This window comes from Empidonax traillii, unplaced genomic scaffold (genome assembly GCF_003031625.1).
Source record: "Empidonax traillii isolate 1590-97213 ecotype Southwest subspecies unplaced genomic scaffold, ASM303162v1 scaffold378:size984864, whole genome shotgun sequence".
Lineage (NCBI taxonomy): Eukaryota > Metazoa > Chordata > Aves > Passeriformes > Tyrannidae > Empidonax > Empidonax traillii.
The window spans coordinates 372,144-396,174 of NW_020955571.1; the positions used below are offsets into that span (position 1 = coordinate 372,144).

The window sequence follows — 24,031 nt, forward strand, 5'->3', positions numbered from 1 at the left end:
AATATGCAAAAAATATTCAAACCCTGTATCGCGAGCTCCTTAATTCATCACTGCAGTTTCTTTGTAGTGCCTCCAAGTCCTGATCTTCAAGTTCTACTGCTATATTGCTCAGTATTACCAAGAAAATAAAAGCTTACATCTCCTTTGCATGCAGTAATTCTGCAAAGGTCTTCACTTTTCAATCAGAATTTATTTCTCTGTGGTTCTGAAAGGTTTTCCCCAAATCATGTGCAAAACCACAGGAACGGACTTCAAGTTCCCTCCCCATTTTTCTTTTATCTGCAACAGATTCTATTGAACATTTATGCTTGTGTTTTTAAAAATCACTAAAAAGATATTTCAAGACTCCAAAGATTTCAAAAACTTATAAAATGCACTATGCCTTTCTACAGACACAGGAAACCGTTCTACAGCAAATGGTATTCGGATGTCTGGTATGCTCACCTTTAGTTTCTGACAAGTAAGAATGAGTTTTGTATTTTAATATGTTTTGAAGTTGTTCTGGAATAGTAAACTAAATATATTCTGCCAGTGAATTACTGCAGGCTCAGAGTGGTGGCACACATGAACAAAACAGAGTGGTTTTGGAAATATTTGCAAAGAAGCCCAGCACATCGATGCATCACCCTTCCATACACTTCTCCAAGTCTCACACCTTTTCGTTTTCCATTTTCAACCTTTTACTCTGTTCTTCTTTTGCCATGCTGCTTTGAAAACCTCACTGCTTAACTTATCAGCCCCAACCTCCTAGGAACTGTGCTTTAGAGCTGTGGGAGAGGCCGTGCAGGCACTTCCTTTGCTGCAGTGAATTATCTCAGCAGAGCTGAACAAGAAGGTTGCACTCATTTGCCATTTTAATTTTTGTTCAGCCCTGTATGTAACAGGGCTGTTGGACTCTGTGAAACTGGGACTGTCTGGTCATACTCACCCATCACAAACCTGACCTGCTGAAAAGGCAGCCAGGGCCTTCTTCCTTCAACCCCACCTTACCACTCCTGATGCTCCTCTCCTTGTGACAGGGCAAGCTCTGGTTGCCAACCTGATTGGGAAGTGGATCCATTTGAAGACTAGTAAAAGAAAAAAACCATGCAGTTTTCTTCTGCATCAGCTCCCTGACCCAGCTCTAAGAAGAGCTGCACAAGGAAGATGGCCAGTGCAAGAGGCTGACGACAATGCCACTGTGGACTCTGCCTGCAATAAATACCATTTGGAACTCCTCGGTCCCTCTGTCCATTGCTAATCAAAGGGAACTAGTTAGATGTAGAATAGGACAAAAGACAACAAGCTTTGCCAGTGTATCATACTGGAGGAATTTCCTTAAAGCTAATGAAAGCCAATGGAATATTCACAGTTTATAAGCCTGGAATAAAATGGGCACCCAAAATGTTAGAAACCAATCCTATAGTAAAGGCAGTCCTCAGTTTAAATGCCAACTTTATACGAAAGATTCAGGAAAACTAATAATACAAAGAAGAGTTTTGTCCCAATTGATCTTAAAATAAGCTTCGCCACTGAAAAGGAACCTGTTTATCACTTCCATCTATCTCAGAAGCCGGAGATTGTGGTTATATTTGTTAGCGAAAGGGAGAGAGATCTCAAGACTGCTTCCGTACCTTTCACTTGTTTGTCTTTTCTTTCTCTCTATCATCCAAGAATTCCAGCACCTGCTATTGCTTACTACTGGTGGAGCATGGTAAGACGCAATTAATCACGATAACAAAATCCTATTCTTGTTTGTGAGTAAAACTAATTGTAGTACAGTATTTCTTTTCCATTACCTTAGAAGGTGCCTTGCAGCTTTCCCACAGTGTCAAGTTCCCGATACATGCACACACACAGAGTGCCTGGGTGATGACTCATTCCAGCTTAACCCACCTTTTCAAACAAACCTCTCCAAACAATGTATTATCTGCATTTTAAATGGAGGGTGAAATTCTACCACTCTCACTACAAAAAGGACAGGGAGGTTTATTGTACTCCATAGAAGATTTAAGGAAAGTATTGACGGTCCAAGCAATCCATAATACTCCTGGGGTGGAAACAATCATTCTGAAAGTTTTCTCACATAAGGAAGAGGAAAAAACTACACATAAAGGATTTTGCCTATTAATGTGTCAATTCCACTAAAATGCTATCAACTCTGAAAGGATTTACTTGCACATTTTAAAATATTCTGTCTGCAGTAAATCGCTTTTGAAGCCAGTGGTGTTAGTTGTAACATTAATGACCACACAAGGCAAAAACAGGCATTCAGTCTCGCAGATCAGATTCAGTTTCTCTTATACCTGGGGCCAAGCTCAGATTACGTGGGTGACAGAACACCCACAGAACCCAGGGTATGGCTGAGCACCAGGATGCAGGTACAGGCCGACATTGCTACAGGACTGATCATCAGTACCTTATCACCTGTAGGAATTTAACCTGCAGCCAGGACACACCGTGCCCGTCTCCCTCCACAGAGAGATAGATGTACCTCCAGCACTGTCACCACCACCATACCACAATGCTTATAGACCCAAACCTTAAACTGAACTCCAGCAAGGCTGACAGTATTTCAGCATCTTGTTTAACTAACAAGTTCTTAAAGCATGTTGCACTTGAGTCTTACTTAAGGAACCCTGTCTTGGCCACATCTCATGCTGTCCCATTTCAGCATTAGCCACACTTATGAAGTGAACTAGCAGAAGACACTCAGAAGACAGCATGATAGTTAAGGTGAAGTTAAACCCCTATCCTTATGGATGCACACAACACACAAGAAAACTATGACAGGTAAAAGGTCACTGTTTATTCCCCATGGTAAATAAAAAGTCTCAAACGGAAATGTTTAAATATTTGATTTAACTTTTGCTTTACAATACCTGATAAATTTGTTTAGTCTTTCATCAATGGGCAGAATAGTTGTGATCAAATCAAATTGTGCCAGTAATATGACATGACAAAACCAGAAAAATTAACTGAACCTTAAAATATCACTTTTTGCAAAGGAATAATTTTAGGAGATTAAATGTACTTTTGTTTATAATATATAAATAAAACTTAATGCATAAATATACTTATAATAAAAAGTCAAATTTATTTAACATAGGATTTTACCAACATGCCACACTTAACACCCAATAAAACAGCAAATAAATGCAGTAGTAAAAATCAGAAAGAAGCCACAGAAGTTTTACAGTTTAGCCAGCACTGCAATTATTGTTAGGGGGATTTGGAAATCCCTGGCAGGGGACTCAGATATGTCTATGAGTGGGATCCTCTGCCCCAGGAGCAATTTCTGTGGCAAAGAGATGCAGCAGCATCATTTCTGAATGGCAGTGGGGGACCAGCCACTGCAGAGTTGGAGTATTGGCAAGACAGCAGCTGCTGTAACCTCACTGCTGCAACGGCGACAGCAGAGTGGCTCTGGGAAGTCCAAGAGTTCTCTTTTGCTATGTGAACAGTTAATTCCTCACACTCTGGTTGTGTAATGATATAGAGAACAGATTTAGCTCTGAGTAATTTCAGTGATTTTCTTCCAGCTTTATCAGGCGCAATTCCAATGTTTCAATCTTACTTAAGGAACCAAATTAGTTTTGCTGGAGGGACCGGAGAACAGACCGAGGAAGTACCCACTGAATGTTCCTGGAACATTATCATCATAGTCTGCATGTGAAATACATGCTCATCCATCTTCATGATGCAAAAAGAACAATTCATAACATTTCTGTCACTTGACATTGCAACACAAGCACCACTCTGATTACAATCTACATTTTACGTTCATACATAACAATTGTGGAGGTAAAAATGGACTAAAAATATCTTGTAGTACTAATATATTGTAGAATTTTTTATAAAGCACCAAAAAAAACACACAAAAAACAAGGACTAATGAAATTAAAGCATTTAATATTCAAACAACTGGGATTTATCCTTAGTTCATGCTGTGGATGTTGCAAAATAAAAGTTTCACAGCAAACTGCTTCGCACAGCATTTGCGTAGGTTGTACAGTAACATGCAGGTTAGCAGTTTGATATCAAACACAGGTAACTAAACTGCATCCTCAAAACCACTATAAGTATTTAAATTTTTCAGTGTAGCAGTGTATTAGTCAGTGTACTAGTCTTAAAAATACCACCCTCTAACACATGGGAGTGTTCTGTAACTCAAGCTGCTGGAGTGTGTTATACTAAGTGATGGGGAAAAAATAACTCTTAAGTTAGTAACTCTTTAGCATTTTCAACACTTATTTCCTGATTTTGATATCTAAAGAGGTTGTATGAAATGAATAATTGATACATTTGATGATAACAAGATACCTTCTTATAGAGTTTCCCTTTCAAGAGTCAACTGGTTTGTGCATGTGTGCACACACAAATATTCAAGGAATGACAGATTTTAATTAAACTATAATGTGTGTGTAGGCTCACACCAAATACTACTATATGATCATGATACTAGATGCTCAATCTTTTTCTTTTTTCTCCCTAACATTTTCTAGGTTGAACAGAAAACAGTCCAGGTACAAAGACGTAAACAGTATTCATTCTTCAATTAAGAAACACTTTTCTTCATAGCACAGATGAGAAAAATTGGAAATTGGAGGGCAAGAAGTTGAGAAACCACAAGAAGCGCTTAATTGTTGCTAAATAGTGCAAGCCCTTGGTGAGCCAGAAGATACACATTTACTCAAGTTACATTTTAGCAAAACTTGTCAGTAAATTGCTTTAGAGATAAGAAAATATGATTGCCCATCTCACCTTCTTCCAACAATTATCAAGCAAATGGAAAGGTAAGAGAGCTGACTGAAATCAACTGACAAAAATCAACCTGAGGTGGCAAATTCAATCCTGGGTAACAGTTGTATTAGTAGTTCAGCCAACTGCTTCCCCATCTCACTCCTAATTATTTCATAGTCATTTACAAAAGAAGTTGAGCAGATTACTTTAGGATTGTATTTATGAGCATTTCTCATTCATCGGGGTCACTTAAAAGGTAATACAAAATCTCGGACAACAGACAGTATTTTACAAGCAGCACACAAAAATATTAATTTCAGGAATTTTGAAGTGTTTACTACACCTACTGTATTGAAATACTGGATTTTCTACTGTACTTGCCTTAAAGTGTCTCAAAAGCAAGTCTTCTTTTGAAGACCAGCTACTTTCTAAATACTTGACCAAACCCAGAGAAATTATAGGTGGGAGGAGACATCAAGTCTTACCTTTTGCACTAAAGAAGGTTACCCCTGACAAAAATTTATCTAACTTCTATGAAGAAAAGGTTTCTTAGAACAGGCCCCAGGTAAACTCTCTGACAGTTTCACCATCCTAACAGCTGAACTTGTTTACCAAATATCTAAGCTAATTGTTTAAGCAAATTGTCTAAACCAAGCCAACTTTTTTTTGTTCTTCGTCCAGCAAAGATCAACAGATAAAACTGAGTCATTTTCTATACTAGAAATAGGGTTTGAATCCATGCACTAATTATTTTCATATTGAAATGATTAAAAAAGGAATGATAAAATTAACTTCCTTTAATACTTTGCTACTTCTGGCATTTATGACATGAAGAAAGGTAAGGTGGCAAAAGAGCTTTCAAAATCTAAAGATGAAAACAAAGTTTCTCCAACATCCACAATTCAGTCCCATAGGTAAACATTCCAGTTTTATTTAATATCGCTGCTTTTACTGCTATAGGAAGCATAGCACAGAGCACAAAGAAGAGCTTAACTTTTCTAAATCCAAGTTCAGTTTTCTCTTCCTCCCCTGAGAAGATCTGCACTACTACTAGCTGTTACTCTTGCCACCTGCAGAAATCACCCTGAGCAAACTACCATCCAACACAAAAAATGATACTTGATCCTCTAATCATACAATTGACACGTGATCAAGGCGCTGTGAAATGCAAATCATTCTTCTTTTTTGTCCAGGAGAAATAAAACAGGATGTAGTTTAGAAATCACTATTTTTTTCTGACTACTATCCATTCTCCCTCATTGGGCTGTAGGACATGAGCTTCTGCTGTCAACGCTCCAGTTGCCTTTGGTCTGAGAGAAGAACCAGTAGACAATATAGGGTCCTGAAAATAAGTGAGAGCTGCCTGGAGATGACCATTGCTCAGAAGTGCCTGTGAAATATGTGTGAGTGCGTGTCCAAAAATCTACTACCTTAGCTCAGTCTACATGGATTAGCAAGCAAAGAGCATGAGGCACCTCCACGATGAAGGCCACCCTTTTGTCCAGAAGCAGGGGAGGATAACACTCCATAAGAAAACACAATGTACTTCCAGAAATATTTGACATATTTCTGCAGCACAGAAAGTAAAATAAACAACCAGCAGACTCAAGGAAAAATAACGATGGATAATTTAATTCCAAGTATTCAAAATCTGACAGAATTCAGCATGACAAGTAACAGATATAAAACACGGTGCATGAGGCAAGCTCACTTAGGTAGCTGCACAATTACTTTTGCCTATGCAGTACAAACAGACGTACATATTTAACAATTGCTTGCTAATAATGAACTGCCCTGAAGAGTTGCTTTGCTATGGGAACAACCACCCCACATCAAAAGAACCTCATTTGTATATCAAAGGAGAAATTACACTCAGTAATAATGTTTCTTTGAATTTGCACCTAAAAATAGTGTTGGACAAACTTAACTTTTGGTCTGAAGACTTTTGAAGGGAGAAGTGATTTTCATCATAGCCAAAAAAAAAAAAAAAAAAGAAAACACTTTCACCCTACATACTGCAAATATCATAGGAAAGAACAGAAACTAATTTTAACTCTGTGGTGTGAGGTGGTGGGTGTGAAAAAGAGGAAGACTACTTCTTACACGTACTCCAAAACCTCTCAGCAACATCAAAGGAAAAGCACACCACATTCTTCCAAGAGGTGTTTGTTTACACTCCATGAGCAGCTCATGGTGTGTAGGACTCCCAGTCTCATGGAGGAACGTGCTCCTGTCAATACCAAGATCCTCTCACACTTTCCTATTTACCCCTCAAACACCTCCTTTATTCACTGGCCCTGTGTGAAAGGTTGCTAGAGCCTCAAGAGGGGCACAGTACTGCACCATTGATGCCTGCTTTGCCCACTCAACAGAATATTAAATATCGCCTTGCTTGCTCTCTCTCCGCTGCTTTCCTCTTTCAAGAAACACTTTGGTGCTCTCTGCAGAATTTTGCTACTTCATTCAACACTGTCCGCAAAGTCTGAAGTAGCTTAGTGGTAGGCTTTATGTCATTTACCAACGATGGCGTGGCTTTATGTCACACACAGCACTTTCAGGCTTTTCACTAATCCCCATTCTTTTCTTCTAAGCCTTATGTTACTTGAGAGTTTGACAGGAGGAAGTTTCATATGGACAAGGCCTTCTAAAACCAAGCTGCCACTGGCTGTTGACGCCCAGATGAAATACAGCAGAGTAGAGCTTTCATCTGTCAAAGGCTGAACAAACCGTAATGCAAGCTCTCAGTCTTTTTCTCTAAATAAGGGCAGAAGTAAGAGCTCAAGGTTCAAACTCATTTAAGCCTTCAAACCCCACAGAAGCACCCTGAACAAACAGCCAAGTGCTACAAGCAACGATGGGCATGTACTACTTCCCATTTTACCTCTGTGTGTGTGCAAATCACAAAAAAATGTTAAAAATTTTGTGAAGAGATCCTAACAATAATTCTACAATTAAAAGAGATAATGCTGTAAGTTTTTAAATCCAGTGCAGAACTTCAACTCAATTGATTAAATTTAAGCAATAAATTTTTTTCTGCTTAAAAAAGTATCAAGTCACAGGGTGACTTCGTCACCAGTCTAAACCCATAACATGCAGAAGAAAAAAATGGTAGGTAACTTCAATGTACTCGATTGCTTCCATTAATTGTTTACACTTCCTAATGAAATCAAACAGTTTCGCAGCCCTAAGCAATATACCTTAGAGATGAAAAGGCAGGCCATACCCTCCTTGTTTTGAAGTCTCTCCACTCTTATGAGCTGTTCCTGGTAGGAAACACCCTTCCTCCAGCTGTAAGGACAACCGAGCAGCTGCCTTAATAACCAATGCCAACTCCACATATTAATACATAAAAGCAGCTGCCTGCCTGCCTATGCAGCTGAAGGAAAAGTGCTGGAGGCACAGGCCAGTGGCTAAAACCGGCTCTGATTGCAAAGGCAGCTGCTTGCTTCATACAGCTGCAGGAAGAGTGCTAGGTATCAAAGTAAGAGGAGAAATGTAAGATGAAATGGCTCAAGCTGTGTAATCATAATTCCCAGAATTTATAAGAGATACTTGCATCCTTAATCTCTGATCCTTAGCTGCCCATTTGTGAACTGGGGTAAAGATGGGATAAATATGCCTCTCTGCTCTTAGGATCCTGAAAAAATAAATTCATTTGTGACTGTGAAGCATATTAATATATAGATATCCTACCAATGCCAAGAAGAAATAGGGAATTCTATCTTCTTTGTGAACTATTCAAAGCATGGCATTGTTGCTCATTATATAAATACCATTCCTTCTATGCATTAAACAATATTAGAGACTTAAAAAAAATTAAAGACAAAAATGAAGCACTCAGTTCCTAAGTGCTGGCCAGATTGTGAAAACGGCTACAAGGATCTCTTTGGTTGCTTGTTGAGCATGTTTGTGCATGAGAAAGAAGTGCACGACACATACAAATTAGAGAAAAATGCCCTGCTTCCCTGCTCTGACTCAGTAGGCATATGTAGCAGTCTGCATTCACTGCATAAAATAAATACTGTCGGCAGCTTATACTGCTTTGGGAAAAAGCAATCTCCATCGATATTCAGCAGCTGATGACAAACACTGAACAAGCTATATTCTCAGACTGGTACAGAAACTGCATGTAATTACTAGCACAAGGGGCTTTCTGATCCCCTTCCTTTTGAAAGGGCAACTACAGTGCTAGCAGAACTGACCAGACTCTTTGAGTTGGAAACAGGCAAGAAAGGGCACAGAACTGAAAAAAGATGGAGATGTCTCAGAAGCATAGGATCTATGCTGAAGTGGACTTCAGTATATGAGGCGCAAGGGTGGGACCAAACACAGGACAAGAATCAGAAGTGGAGGGAAATCTGAGGGCAGAAGACAGGATGAGGAGCTTAGTACAACACAGGTTCTTCTTAATTTAACCACCTCTTAACTTCAGGTCTCATTTCCAGAGTGAGACCAAGGGGATGCTCTTGGGTTAGAAAGCTCCAATTCAGGCACCGAGAACCTCCAGTAACTCTGTGAGAACTAGCACAGGGCTGGCACAACTGGTAGGTTTCTGTGCTGTCGGGTACCTCTGACCAGGCCCACAGTGTAATCCTTAGTACCAACACCATGTCTCCTCCTGTTCTCCAGAACATCCCAGACTTCATTTAGCTAACGCTGAGATGACCCACCTTCCTGTCATTTTTGCTTCATTTCTGTACAAATGTCTGGCAATGGAAAACCATTTGGAAATTGTCATCTCTATTCTCATCTAGTAATATAAAATTACTGGCTGGGCAATGGTATAAATGCAACTTAACAGCTACCAGGGCTGCTGGCAGAATACAGTAACAACCAATACTAGTATACTGACTTACTAGAAACTGCATAATCAAATGTTCCCCTAAGAAATACCTGATACACAGTGGAAACTGTCTACCTTCAAATCATCAGAAATATTTCATATCCCCTTGGAATATATCACACAGCACTTTTTTTTTTTCTTCAAGAAAAGAAGCAAATTGATCAAGAAGATTTTAGATAAAGAAGTCTTACACTTTTCTTCACATTATTAAAGAGGATAAGCAGAAAAAAAAATATGGAGAAAATAAAACCTCAGAGTTTTATTTTCTAACTACCCCTCCTCAATTTTTCCAGGCTTTTGATTAAGTTCAGAGATCATGTACTGAAAATGGTACATTTTAAAACAATTAATAAAGCTTCTTTACAGATACTCCGCGTCCCAGCCTTGGTCACCTTAATGCAAGGTCACTATGAACAAGTGAGCATTGTAGCCTGCTCCTACAGCAACCCGCGGCTGCGTGATGAGCCATCATGTAAGCTGCCTCAGGTCCTCTTGCTCATCTGCTCAAAGGAGTTCCCTCAGGTCAAGTCCCTTGAGGTGATGGGTTCCTCTCCAGTGCTGACAGACTGGGGCGGCTCAGAGACATATTGCTGGAAGATGCCATATTTCATAGGAACCACTCATATTCACTTGCCTACATCCTGCTCAAGAATACTGTTAATGCAGAAAACTAGGCACTAACATACACATTGACAGCTGTAGACAAGACATTAGTGAGCAGATGACCACGTTCATGAGTAACGACTGTCCAAAGACAGTGCAATTGATTCCACTGAAAAGCCCTCCCCATCAAAATCTCACAAGGCATAGAGACCAGGCAGAATTATCACATGGCATAACCAATACAGTGCATGACCAAAGAAGCTCAGATAGGCTTTCGTGGTGTCAGTCTCCTCCATCCATCTTTTATTTTTCCCTCAAACTGGGGATATGACTACATATATTGAAACAACGTACATTTAAATGATTGGTACCATTATACGTGCCTGCAATGCACTGGTTTAATAGCAAATAAAATTTTGGTATCAACACTGGCATCAAATTGAGTAAATTTATGAAGACAGCCCTTCACTGTGCTGTTGGCTGTCTTTTTTGTTTCAGAACTAAAGCATACAGTAAACACACTTCTCATTATAGGCCCCATTATACATAAAACTGTGGTTGATAATTAGTGCTTCCTACTCAATTCCCTGTCATTCGCACAACACAGTTAATGAAAGGGAAGGCACCAGAGTGTGACGTGCCGCGTTTTCATCAATACCCTACATACAAAGGTAAAATTAATTCACTACCAATAATGTTGTCTTCCACTGCTCTATCAGTCAAGAACTCCCTTGCCCACTCTCTTGCAAATGAAAGATTCTTTTAATTTCTCCCCAAAATGGGAAAGGCATTTCCCTCTTTCTGAGATGTATCTCTTGCATTGAATGCTAAAATACAATGAAATAACAGCTGAGGAAATCAAGCAAAAGCTTTCACAGTGTCTCCAAAGACAAACACTTGGAGCAGAAGAGGAATGGCAAACTATAAAAGCTAAAAGGTAATATCAACTGTGGCAGCGTGACAAGGGAGGTGATTCTACCCCACTACTCCACTTTGCTGAGACCCCATCTGGAGTGCTGCATCCAGTTCTGAGGTCCCCAGAACAACAGACATGGACTTCTCAGATCAAGTTCAGGGAAGGGCTGGAAAATCTGTCATACAAAGAAAGGCTCTGAAAGCTGGGGCTCTTCAGCCTGGAGAAGAGAAGGCTCCAAGGGAGACCTCACTGCAGCTTTCAACATATAAAGGGGTCTTACTGGAAAGATGAGGACTGACTTTTTACCGAAGCCTGTAGTGACAGGAAAAGGGCCGAAGGTTTTAAACTGGAAGAGAGGAGGTTTAGGTTGAACATAAGGAAGAAAATTTTATGATGAGGATGGTGAAACACTCGAAGAGGTTGTCCAGAAACACTGTGGATCCAAGGCCAGGTTGGATGAGGCTTTGAGCAACATAGTCTAGTGGAAGGTGTCCCTGAACAAGGCAGAGGAGTTGGAACTTGATGATTTTTAATGTCCTTTCCAACCCAAACCATTCTGTGATTCTCCTAACTGAAGACTAGATTCCTAACATGACAGTCAACATACACCAGTTCTATGAAAAGAATGATTTCCCTCAATCAACACCACTGAAGGATATGGAGATTTTTAGCAAATTTTAGGGTTTTCTCTAGTTTAGTCATGTTTAGAGAAATAATGTCTAGAATATCCTGCTTTTAGGTGCTCTCCTAAAGACTCTCCATTTGACTACCATCAGACAAGTAGTGGAGTATCATACCTGTAGTAACAAAGATACTATAAGAATAGTGGTTGATGTAGAACTGGAAGATGTACAGGATAGGGAAGAGAAGTAAGAACAAAACTGTTCCACCTATCTCTGGAATGACAGCTGCCAGCAGAATACACAGCCCCAGGTAGCAAAATCTCCCATACATACTCGCAGTTGCACTGCAGAGACAGGCCAATCCCCTACAGCCAAGTACACAAGCAATATGCACTCTGTGGAGAAGACAATAGTCTTAAGCTGCTACTCCTCTATTGACAGCATAACTGCACTGCTTTATACAGACTTCAATACTCTTATTTAGCTTTTACTTTTCTGAAATTAAATTTTTAATAGGAACCCTTTTCCTACAAACAAGTCTTAAATAGAAAAAGCCCACTAAACAACTACAATAGACAATGGACAATAACTACTCAGTTTATGGCAAAACCTGTATTTTATTAAAAATACATGCAATTCTCCATACATTTGTATCCAAAACGTAAGAAAACACCTGTTTACAGGACCATATGCAGCATTTCTATCTTAGCATGCAGAAATATTTGTTATATTTGTTAAAACATCAGGCAATATTTAACTCTAGCAACTGGCTGAGGGAGGATGATGTAATAACATACTATTATGTAGTGTGTTACCAATTACTATGTACTTTCCTAGCTTATTCTTAAAAATCTTAAGTAAGGGGAAAAAAGCATTTAAACACTAAGGAAGAAGGCAGTGTTGAGTTCTTCTCACTGTCAAACAGAGGACAAGAATCCTGCTGGCATCCTCCATTACATCACAGTTCTGCAAATTGGCACAATCAGAGGAAGATGCTTCACTAGTTCCAAGCTGCTCTGCAGTCTGACTGCCAGAAAACAGATGCTGGGAAGCCATAGCAACATTTATGCCATTTATCAGAAGAGTCCTTTGCAATTATGATAGAATTTCAGCCAGGAAGAATAACGTCTCCTGGTTAAAATATGGAAATTATAAATTCAGTTACTTCCTACTCCTGCCAAAAAAAGTCTGTGTTCATGAGCATCTTACAATTTCCATGCTGTAATTTATTATTTTTTTTCTCATAAAATGGGAATAATAGTTTATTATAGCAGTGGAATGTTGAAAAACATGTTTCATTAATATTTACAACATTCCTCTTGAGGATTCCAAAGTCAGTGACAGAAATCAGTAATTTGATATGACAGCTTGTACAGAGACGCATCTTATTGACAGTTATTCGTACAAACTAGAATATGCAATAGGCTGTTTCCCCTACGATGTCATCAACCCTTCACATGAGCCTAAGATCATAAATAGGAACAGGTATTTTATTCCGAGGATGCACAAAACAGGTAAGGTGATACAATTCCTAGCCCAAAAAGCCTACAGACTTATTTTTAATGAAAAATTAATTGAGGTTAAAACAGCAGGAGGAGAAGACAAGTACAGATGAAAAACAGGCCAGGATGCTACTCAGGATGTAGTTTAAAAAGTATAGATCATGTTAACTCAGAACAATTTTCACTAAATAAATATGGACTGAGGTTCATAGGCATTATCCATACCATGAAGAGGTTACAATTAAAATGGTGAGAAAAAAAATCATTTCTAAGACTAGTCAATAAAAGAAAGGAAGAAAGAAGTAAAAGACAAGGATAGAAAAAAACCTCAATTGGTTCTGCAGTCAGGGTAGCTGGACATACATCTTTAGGGTTCCTATGAACGTGTATCCATATATTTCTGTACTGCAGTATCTGCTGGTCTAATTCAACCTCAATGTTCAGCAACTCACTCCACAGGCCAGTGAGCTCTCCTCGGCTCCCTCTCCTTAGCTTTCCTCCTGGTGGGAAAATGCACTATTCTCATAGGGTTTGGCTGAGTGGAAGCAGTGACTGCAGGTTGTATCTTGTACCTGGCTGTGAAACCCGGTGGGTGCTGCCACATTTTGTCTCCTGCATCCCTACTCCCATCACAAGCCAAGCAGCTAAACATTTAAGCAAGTGAAAAGGCTTTTAACCCTCAAATGCAGTTTGTTGTCTTACAGAAAGCTTACAAAGGAGGGGATGCTGATCCATTTCATGCAGTTTTAAAAGCTATTTGGAAAAGAGTGGGGTTTTCAGGAAGTATTTCAGGGGGTGATGGAGTCACAATTTACAGCGAGACACTGCCAGTCCCAGGGGAAAGCAGGAGGGATCCAATGCTTTTATCTATAACAAACTTGCTCAACTTGGCTTGTGCTCACAGTGCGCTGGCGAGGCGGGCTGGCTCTCCTCGCACAACGGCACTTGTGTCTTCCCAAGGCTCCTCAAGTTCCCACCAAGCTCTTACTCCACAGGAGAGAACAGCAGAGTATTTGTTTGCTTCAACATACTTTTTCATTAGAGAAGAAATGTTGGTTTCAGGGGACGTTTCAAAAATAATTATGTATAACAAAAGCATCCCTTCAGTCTGGGATTACTACCTATGAAAACTTTAAATTTTACTTCCACATGCCAAAACACAGACCATGCAGAATATGGTAATATTAACCAAATACAACGCTTAGATTACAAATCAAACCCCAAAATCAAAACTATGTCTGTGAAAACAGCACCAGTTCCCTTTTTATCCTGAATAAGTTGAAATCAAATAAATAAATAAAGTACTAAAACACACAAATGCAAAATCAGACTCAAAACACAACAGCCTATATAAAAATTTTTTCATAATATTTTGGATGCCACCCTTCACCGGCCCCCCTACTATGTCTTCTTCAATTCCAACATATGTTTGTGTCTCTGCTTGAGATAATTTCTGATAGCAGGCAAACTAATTAAACATTCTTTAGAAGCCACAGGGCTGAAGTCACCGTGCGGTGACTAAACACTGCAGCTGTCAGGAGAGGCAAAGTGGGTTCCCATCCTAATCCTGCACTGACCTCAGAGCCGAGCCTGAGAACCTGTCAGAAAGGTGCTCTCACAGCACAAGACAGCGAGCAGCAGCTGCTTATGCTCAGCAGGCTGCAACTAGTCTTTTTTTTACTCCCTTTTTTTTTTTTTAAATTCTTTTTTTTTCTTTTTTTCTTCCTTTGTATTTTTTTACTGTCACTCTGGATACACCCTGCATGGCACTCGTGTATGCACATCCCTGCTCCTGGTGAGAAGGAGCTGCCTGTGAGCTCAGTTTTTGACATGCTCAAGCCCAGATCGAGATGAAACCCAATGTCCTCTAGTCAAACTGCAGGCAGAAAACCTGCACCCACCTTGTGTGTGGGATGAGAAGCATGAAAGAGATATTTAAAGGTATTTCCAAATCCAATTAAATGCAGGTATTTGACAATGTTAATTCTTTTATGCAATTAACAACAGTATTAAGCTTTTTCCCCCTTGCATATAAAGAAAATTAATTTGAAAATTATATCAATAACACAAGCAAAAAGGGAAAAAGAGCCTCTTTAATCATACTAAATTAGCCACTAAAGCATAAACATGTGGCAGAATATATAACATACCTTTAATTCGAAGGTGTGATTTTTTTTAACTACAAGGCAGAAGGCAGAGAAAAAGCAATCTTTTTAAAGTATTCTAACTGAGATGCAATGCAGATACAATATTAACTCAATAAAAAACCTGACAAACAACAGACCTAAGAGAGATGGAAAACGTGAATAATGCCTTTGAATTAGACATTCATTCAAACAAACGAACCTCAGTGATTCAACCTGGTATGGTCTGTCCACAATGGCTCAAATTACTAAATTGACAATACTCTTGTCACCATGCATTTATCCTGCTTTGCTCTTCATGGCACCTTAGAGTAGTCTAATTTTCTAAAATAAACAAGAACGCAAGTGAAGACTGTTTATGGAAAGATAATTCTGAAAGCAAGAGACTGAAAAAGGACACTTTTTGGAAGGAGTTACTAAAATACAATTTAAAGAATTACCACCTCAGCCCTACTCAGAAGAGACTCATCAGTTTTGCTTCCAGTTCACTGCAAGCTCTAGTTCTTGTCACAGGTATCCAAAATCTTCCTTTGCTACTATAAGCTCATCCTTCCACCACTAATTAAACAGTTTCCTCTTTCAGTCATAGAATCATAGAAAGGTTTGGGCTGGAAGTGACCTGAAAGGTCATCTAGTTCTAACAATTCTGCCATGGGCAGGGACACTTTCCACTAAACCAGCTTGCTCAAAGCCCCATCCTGCCTGGCCTTGAACATTTCCAGGGATGGAGTATCCACAACTTCTCTGGATGACCTGTTCTGGTGCCTCACTACCCTCATAGGAAAGAATTTCTTCTTAATATCCAATGTAAATCTACCCTCCTTGAGCTTAAAGCCATTCCCCCTTGGTCTATCAATGCCCTTGTAAAAAGTCCCTCTGTAGCCTTCTTGTAGCCCCCCTTTAAATACTGGAAGGTTCTATAAGGTCTCTCCACAGCCTTTTCCTTCTCCAGGTTGAATAATCCCAACTCTCTCAGCCTGTCTTCATAGAAGAAATGCTGCAGCCAGGTGATCATATTCATGCTGCTCTTCTGGACCCGCTCCAGCAGGTCCACGTAACCTTGAATACATAAGCTAACAATGAAAAGCCTAAAGGGTTTTCAATCCAACTTTTGCAAATTTGACCCATGTATTTCCTGGTTTTGTACCGTGGGGCATTTCATGACTGGAAGACTCATATTGGTTTCAGTGAAGAAAAACTTAATTACAGATAGCAAAGTCCCAACCACACTAAGTTCTCATATAAAACTTAAAACTTGTGATATCCAAGATCAAGATATTGAAAAAAATGTCATGTCATGATTGATATTGGTCTGAGCTCAGAAAAAAATACATCTTAAACTAGCCAAGCAAGGTTACTGCCTTTTTCTGAAAGCATTTTCAGACATTCTGCTTTCTTACTGCTTCTCAAAGGTACATGACAAACGTAACTTAGATGACAAAACCATCAGACCTCCTCTAAGTGCTGGGAATTGAGGAGAACACTTGAGTTCCATCATATCTCATGAAGACCATTTTCTTGCTAATTTATGGGACTGCATCAAGCCAACCAAAGACTCAGTTTCCCAGCTGTCAGGAGAATGGGAGAGAGGTAAGTAACAGGCACTTGGCAACAGCACCATCACTCCTCCAAACATCAGGCCATCCCTGAGGAAACAACAGTTAGAAGTTCATTGGCAAAACAGGTTATCAGGAGCTCATCAAATCTCGCCTCTGATCAGCACACTGACTTATGAAACACAGCACTGTATTAGAAGATATTCATCCCTTGGACTTAGAGGTATTTCATGACAAGGTATTATTATATAGGAGATCTTCTAGTGGGCAGATTTCTATTATTTAAAGGTATTCTTGACACTGAAGCACATAAAGTCATTTATTCCCAAGTGAAAACCTAAGTCTTCAAGAGACAGGCTCTGCAAAGAGTGCCTGCCTGCACGAGAACCACCCTGTGGCACACCTCTGTGCTTCCAGGCAAGCCACATTCCTTCAGCTGGGGCTCCTTCTAGGAAGCAAACTTATCAAATGAGATACGACTTCAATGCTGTAAAAACAAAATTCTGTATGAAACTTTACCCCTGGGAAAAAGAAAGAAAAACAAGTGGATTGCTTGTGACAGGTGTTAGCCGTGCCTCTCACAGCATTACCGGAATGCACGCACGTACATGGTGAAGGGTGCAGGAGATGGGACCTCACAGAACAAAACTCCACCCACCCTAATCTACAGAAAGATGTGGGCAAAACTGCTTTTAAACTTCAAAGTGAAGTTGGTACCATTATCCCATCATACTTAACTAACACTCAAAGTGACTAAAATCTTAAGGGAATAGGTTCATAAACTATGAGCAGCTGAGCCTGGATGCATTGACTATACAACATAAGGCTCACTACTGTGTGAACAGCCCACAAAATACTTATTAAAATTCTGTGTAAGAAGTTTTCAACTTGATAACATGAGTGTGCACAGATGAGCTCTTCTAAATAATAAGTTTTTCTTGCCATAAGTGAGAATCCTGAGTAAGGACACAGACTGTTTGTTTCCAACCAGAGATTTTTAACAGCCTCATTATGACCTGAAATAAAAGATGTTTTTCTCATTAATCAAAATTTTTACTGCAAAAATGTATCTTTTTATTTTCTTAGAGGTTACCCGATTTATTAATAAGAATATTAAAGAAAAATTTTAAACTTTTGTCAGCACACACCACATCGTTCACGATATAGTTAATGCTTCTGCTATGATTAAAGTTGGTTATAAAGCAACCTTCTGCAAAATGCCTAAAAGCTGTATTTACAAATCAAAAAAAGAGGAGCACGAGAACAGGAGATATGCTGTTAGGGAAATGACTGATTGATAAAATGGGATACTTGCTATATTGCCAGCTGCCCTAGGTGTACCGCTACTCTCGTAACTAGAATCATTTGTCAGTGTACACCTGACAGGTGCCAACTTCAAGCCCAGGTAAAACAAAAGCATTCCTATGAGCAGCACTCCCGCAATCATATCCCTCTATCAGCTGCAGGGTGCAAGAAATTAAAATAAACTGTTCATAGATAAGCTGGCCATGCTGCTAGACTGCATGTTACACGCGTTAAATGCCAATTTGCCCAGTCATAAAGTTTTGATTACGTTTAATACTTTAAGGGAGAAAATAATTGACTTGAGGGGGATACACACAGTCTCTGGAGTGGATCTTTTCAGAATTAAACCTCCTCAAACTTCATTTTCTATTCACGGTATTGAATGGTTTATTACATTTTAACCGTCTTCCTCATCAAACAACAGGAATTCCTTATTTCATATTCACTTAAGAAACAGAGCAGCGTTCTAGCCCTCCATCTGCTGGCTCTGCAGCAGCAGTTGACCATGACTTCCAGCACACTCTCATTGCTGATAAGCCAGCAAGGAAGAGCAAGGAACAAGACACAAAGGGTTTATCCTACACCCCTTACTATTAATATTTGATGAAGTTGTGTCTGTAATGAAATGAAAGCAGACATAACAGAACCAAGAATAATCCCAGAACTAATCAGACAGAAAATATGAAGGTGATGACGTGGGCTTTATGACTTCAAAGAATTCATTGCTTTAATCATACTCATTTCTTCTGAGTAAATTTACTTCAGACTGGATATCTGTTAAGAATGATATTTATTTTTATTTATTACATCATCATAATTGTGATTATCACTGATTTATATTACTGATATAACATTACTGACCTCACAGCTTATGATGTGCCATATTCTAGAGTCCTTCTACTTGATCCAAGTGTTAATTTAACAGTTCCCTTTGAAATAATCCCACACACAGAGCCCACTATGAGAGCTGGTATCCAATCTCTTACTGAGAGGTTCTAATAATCGGTACACTAAGTTCTTTTAAAAAGGTAATAGCATTTTAAAAGTTGCAGATATATATTTGCACTCTTGCATATCTGTGAGAGACAGACATACTCCAGTGCACGCGCTAGCACAGAGCAGAGCTTTAGAAGATGGACTAATTGGACAGGCTGGGCTAAAGTGGCAGCCAGGGGTTAAACAAGGTGGTTTCATTGACCCAACAACCTATGATGTGCTGATGATCAAACTTCCAGTGGAGTCAACGGGATGACTCCAAAGAAACTGCTTCTCTGGCTTCCCTAAACACATATCTCATTTCCCACTCACTTGATTTGCCTCAAATTTCGTTTTACTCTTTTCCTAGCCCAGGGCACTGATTACCTTGTAATACTACCACAGTCTGTCCAGACGGTGTTCCAAGATCCACTCCAGCTTCCATAAGGAAAGGAGAGGGAGTCACTAGATGCCCTCCTGCCTCCCTTTTTAGTGGGAAAACTAAAAGACTGTGTAACTGGGATTAGTTGGTTGGTGCAAGGCTGAAAGGAGCCAAACTACACATCTGTATCGCTTCAAAAGAAAGAGTTTACTTGAATTTGCAGAGGTTTTCAGAGCATCTCTTCCAAGGTGATCATAAAAAAAACCCACTGCACACAGAACACCACACTAAGCTGTCACAGAGCAAGAATGATAACCATCACATTGATGAATGGGAAAGACATAAATAAAAACAGGAATAAAGTGGTCAATTTTGTCAATAAAGGGAAATCATCAGTCAAGTCCCATGAGTCACAGAAAACACCAAGTGGGTAAAATGGTTCACTGTTGCTTCTAATGCAGGAGTAAGTGGGCATTAAATAAAACCAGCATGATAAGCTAAGAAAAAAATAACTTCATCTATCACACAGGCTGCGATAGCCTGTCACAAGTTATTGCAGGTGGTGAAACAATTGACAGAAGTTCAAGGAGGGTTTTACTGGGGTAGGGGAGACCAGTGACAAGCTATTATAACCACAACACTCTCTCTTGCTCTGGAAGCCCCTCCACCCACAAGCAGCTGGAAGCTGAACAAAAGCACCGCTCCCTTATTGCCCTGTCCATAAACCTCCCCCAGGCACTGGCTACTGCTGGAGATGGGGTACTGCAAGAGGTACTGCTGCCTTACCCAAAATAGCTGTTTTTACATTCTTGTTTCTGCCACAAGAAGCCACAGGCAACCGCAGTGAGAGGCTGTGGGGGTAGGCAATCAGCTCCCAGGCAGGCTGGAGGGAGGCAAATGCAAAAGCTCAGCTGAGAAATCCTTCCTTTCCTCTTACTTCTGTGTTCTGCATCCATTCAAAACACCCTAAAAACCTCCATTATTTTCAAATATCCCCAGATATGAGTTAAATGGGAAGATTAAAGGGAAGTAAAGTCTTTAAAAGCTACTCTTAAACCAAAACATTCAGAGACCTGGAGTATAACCACGTGCCTGGAAGTTAAAAACTTAGTCATTGAAAAAGGAAAACAAAGATGCCCTGGAAACTTTCTGTTGTTCAAACAAAAATGCAAAGGTTATAAAAATCACTGGTATAAAAACGCTAATGTAAAAATTTAGTCTAAATCTAAACTGAAGGTAATTCAGCAAAACATTGTTCTGTCTTCTCACCAGGAATGCAACCTTGTTTTAACAGGTTTAAATTTTTTAAACAATTTAAATTTTTTATACTTGTACTGCCTCTTCCATTTGATGTAATAAAAACCTGAAGAAGTGACTGAAAAATGCATGTTGAACTGTTACTCCTTTCATGTATTTATATCTATTTAGAATGTATGCAATTGACTCAGCCCTTTTTTTAACACAATTTGACCAAAACCAAGAGATCCTACATTGAAAATGTACATTTCCTGGGACTGAATAGCTGTTGCAGTTTTTCCATAGCTAACCCTTTATTCTGAGGGAAATCCTCGATAACATACTTTATTCACCAAAAACTCACTGTGACTGATGTTCATCTGACACAGCAGAGGGTCACACTCAGCTATCAGTGCTTCAGTGAACTAAAACCATGCTCACAGAGTAGCCTGAAAGGCCACAAGTGTCTTTTGACCAGTGACTACCTGCCCTGACTGCAGGACATCACAGATACACCATGACAATGGTGGCTATGGGGCTCTTCCCAAAAAAACGAAGGCAGGCCAATGCCATCTTCCCAACCCAACCCATTTTACACCACCTGAGGATTTGTCCCACCACCCAGCCTAAGAAATCCTCTTGACAAAAGGATAGACTCACTGGTTTCTCAGATAACTGCAGATGGAGAGGAAGAATGGGGAAGGAAGCTGTATGGATCATCAACATGGGAAGAGTGAAAAAAGTCATCGTAGATCAAAATAATAACATGTATCAAAATTGCATCTTTATATTTATCTAGATAAATTATTCCTTATGACTTTTTTTTTTTTGAGTGGGAGGAGGAGAGGAAACACATCATTTTCCTTCTTCATACATAGCTTCATAACTACAGTAACATCAACGTTTTACTCTTCAGAATCACTGGCTATCATTTGATCCCCAGTTCTGTGTTCGTCCAACACTTTGTAACTGTACCTTCTAATTGCCAATATTTTTTTTCAGACCCCTTCTACAATTTGTCAACTTAATTTTCAAACCTAAAGCCGTATTACAGTTTAAAGGAACCAGAAACTGGATTAGCAGCCTCTCAGCTGGGCATCACCTACACATTTAATGAGCACACTTGGTATTCCATCACCCGGATCAATAATGAAAATACTGGTACCTACCATTAACCCAAGGCAGTGTCCCATGGAAACAAACTCAGTGAATCTTTTCATTCAGACAATGAACTTATCCACTGACAACCATGCACTGTGATTTTAAAATGAGTTTTGCATTTATTGTATAGCTCCTGCCTTCCTAATTTGCTATTAGAAGGCCAGTGAGATGTCACAAAAACACTTGCAGATGTCAAGCTTCTGACATGCACTGTTTCTCTTTGTCCACAAAACATGCTGACTTAAATATTTAAAGTATGAGTAAAACACGTGCTATATACCTAATTTTCAAATAATTTAGCTACAGAATTTTTCACTGTAAATACTCATTATAAATTCCAATACATATTTCCTCATGGTACATCTTTATTATCCTCGGAAGTTCTCTCATAAAACAACTGGTCTCAGACAACTGGGTAAAACTGTTATTTTTACAACTGTCTAAATACAAATTCACATAGACCTGTTTCATTCCTTGGAATAAACAAACACACATGCAAACCTAGAGAAATATAAGTATGGACTTCACTCTTCTATTTCTACTTAAAATAATTGCACAAACATTGAAAAAAGCAGACCAGATCACTGACTATCCAAATATTTCTCCTAGAAAACATTTGCAGAAACTCCAAACACCTAACTTCTGCAGTAAAATCAAAGTAGCTGCCTGTAACCAGGATCAGGCTGGTCAGAAGAAAACAGATCTATGCTCAAAGACACTGTCAGAGATAATAACCCATGTCTTCACTAGGCAGGGAAGAGACACTTCAACCAGCCATGGCATACAACTCAGTGCCCACACAAGAAGAGCTGCTGGTCTCAGAGACATAAAGCAGATGGATGAATCCAAGACACTCAGTTCCTTAAACTCCAGTCAGATACACATGTTGGGAAATCTTCCATAGGACCCAGAATGGTTTACTACCTGGGCTTACTACAAATTCAGAGATCACCTTTTTAAAGCAGAAGCTGACCCTTCTTCATGCAGTAAGACCTAAAGAGATGATGTTCTACACAAGGAAGGTTCTTCTCATCTGAAGCCACCAGGGCTGTGATTGAATGCTATGGTATGGGAAGAGCTTCTTTTTTCGCTTTGTAGGGCAGACTGTTACTGCTAGAAGGTTCTGATGGGTTCCTCTGAAGTCATGCCTAATCCCAGGCAAAAAAGTTAAACTTGGGACCAGAAACCTTAAAACAGGTGGCAGCCTTTAAAGGACCATTACCATCTTACTCTAAGTGGGTTTTTACCAGAACAAACTGCTGGTTGTGTTTCACAGTTGATTTTTTAGATTTATCCCTTTATCACAAAAACCTTCTAATACAGATCCATAATGGTGCCCACCAGCCTGACACATACATAGCCAACACAAGCCTTGACACTCTGCTGTCACTCAACAGGCAAAGGTAGAGTTAGAAAGTACAGAAATGCTACAGTGAGGTGTTAAAGGACCAGATTGTTGTTATGCAGACAGCTGGCATCGATTAAGTGGCCATTCAGTGCCTGATAAGCAGGACTTGCACTCTGCTGTGACCTGCAAGTCTCCTCTGATGTGATGTACCATGTAATGCAGAGTCTCAGTGAAGTGAATAGTGTCTAACTAGAGATCTGAAGATAAACACAAGTGTGTTTTTTATTCAATCTTGTTATTTATTACTAAATATTAATACCAGTAAAGACTATTTTTGGTACTGAGTTTTTGTATAGTCAGACTGCAATGCATTATTGATGTTGTGGCACCCAAATGAAGATAACTTTCAGGCCTTCACAGACTGAATTTAGTTGTTTCATTTCCACTGAAACATAGTGAGAGACAGAAGAGCTCAACTCCTGCTAATAGCTCTGGAAACTTCCTCAAACTTACAATGCATTTTTCTTCAAATACAGGTATGAGGCATTTCAATATTCACACAGACCCCAAGATGCAGTCTTACAAATTCAGGGGGTTTCCTAATTTCTTTTTTTTTTAAATGCCTTTCTACACACTTTACAGACACACCAGTTAGAGAAGTACATACCCTACTGTCCCTCTGAATATGAGCCTCTACTGATACAATGTTATCAGC

At 39.4% G+C, this 24,031-nt stretch overlaps 1 protein-coding gene across 2 annotated transcripts in view; it reads right to left on the minus strand.

Moving 5' to 3' along the window:
- MRPS28 (mitochondrial ribosomal protein S28) overlaps nucleotides 1-24,031 on the minus strand; it is a 75,767-nt gene that overhangs the window by 13,094 nt on the left and 38,642 nt on the right. Inside the window, exon 3 of one of the 2 annotated variants that reach the window (XM_027893063.1) lies at nucleotides 19,577-19,630. The exons of the other annotated variant lie outside the window; for it this stretch is intronic. Within the exon in view, the coding sequence (XP_027748864.1) occupies nucleotides 19,577-19,630 (54 nt within the window). The remainder of the gene's footprint in view (nucleotides 1-19,576; nucleotides 19,631-24,031) is intronic. 2 annotated transcript variants of the gene reach the window in all.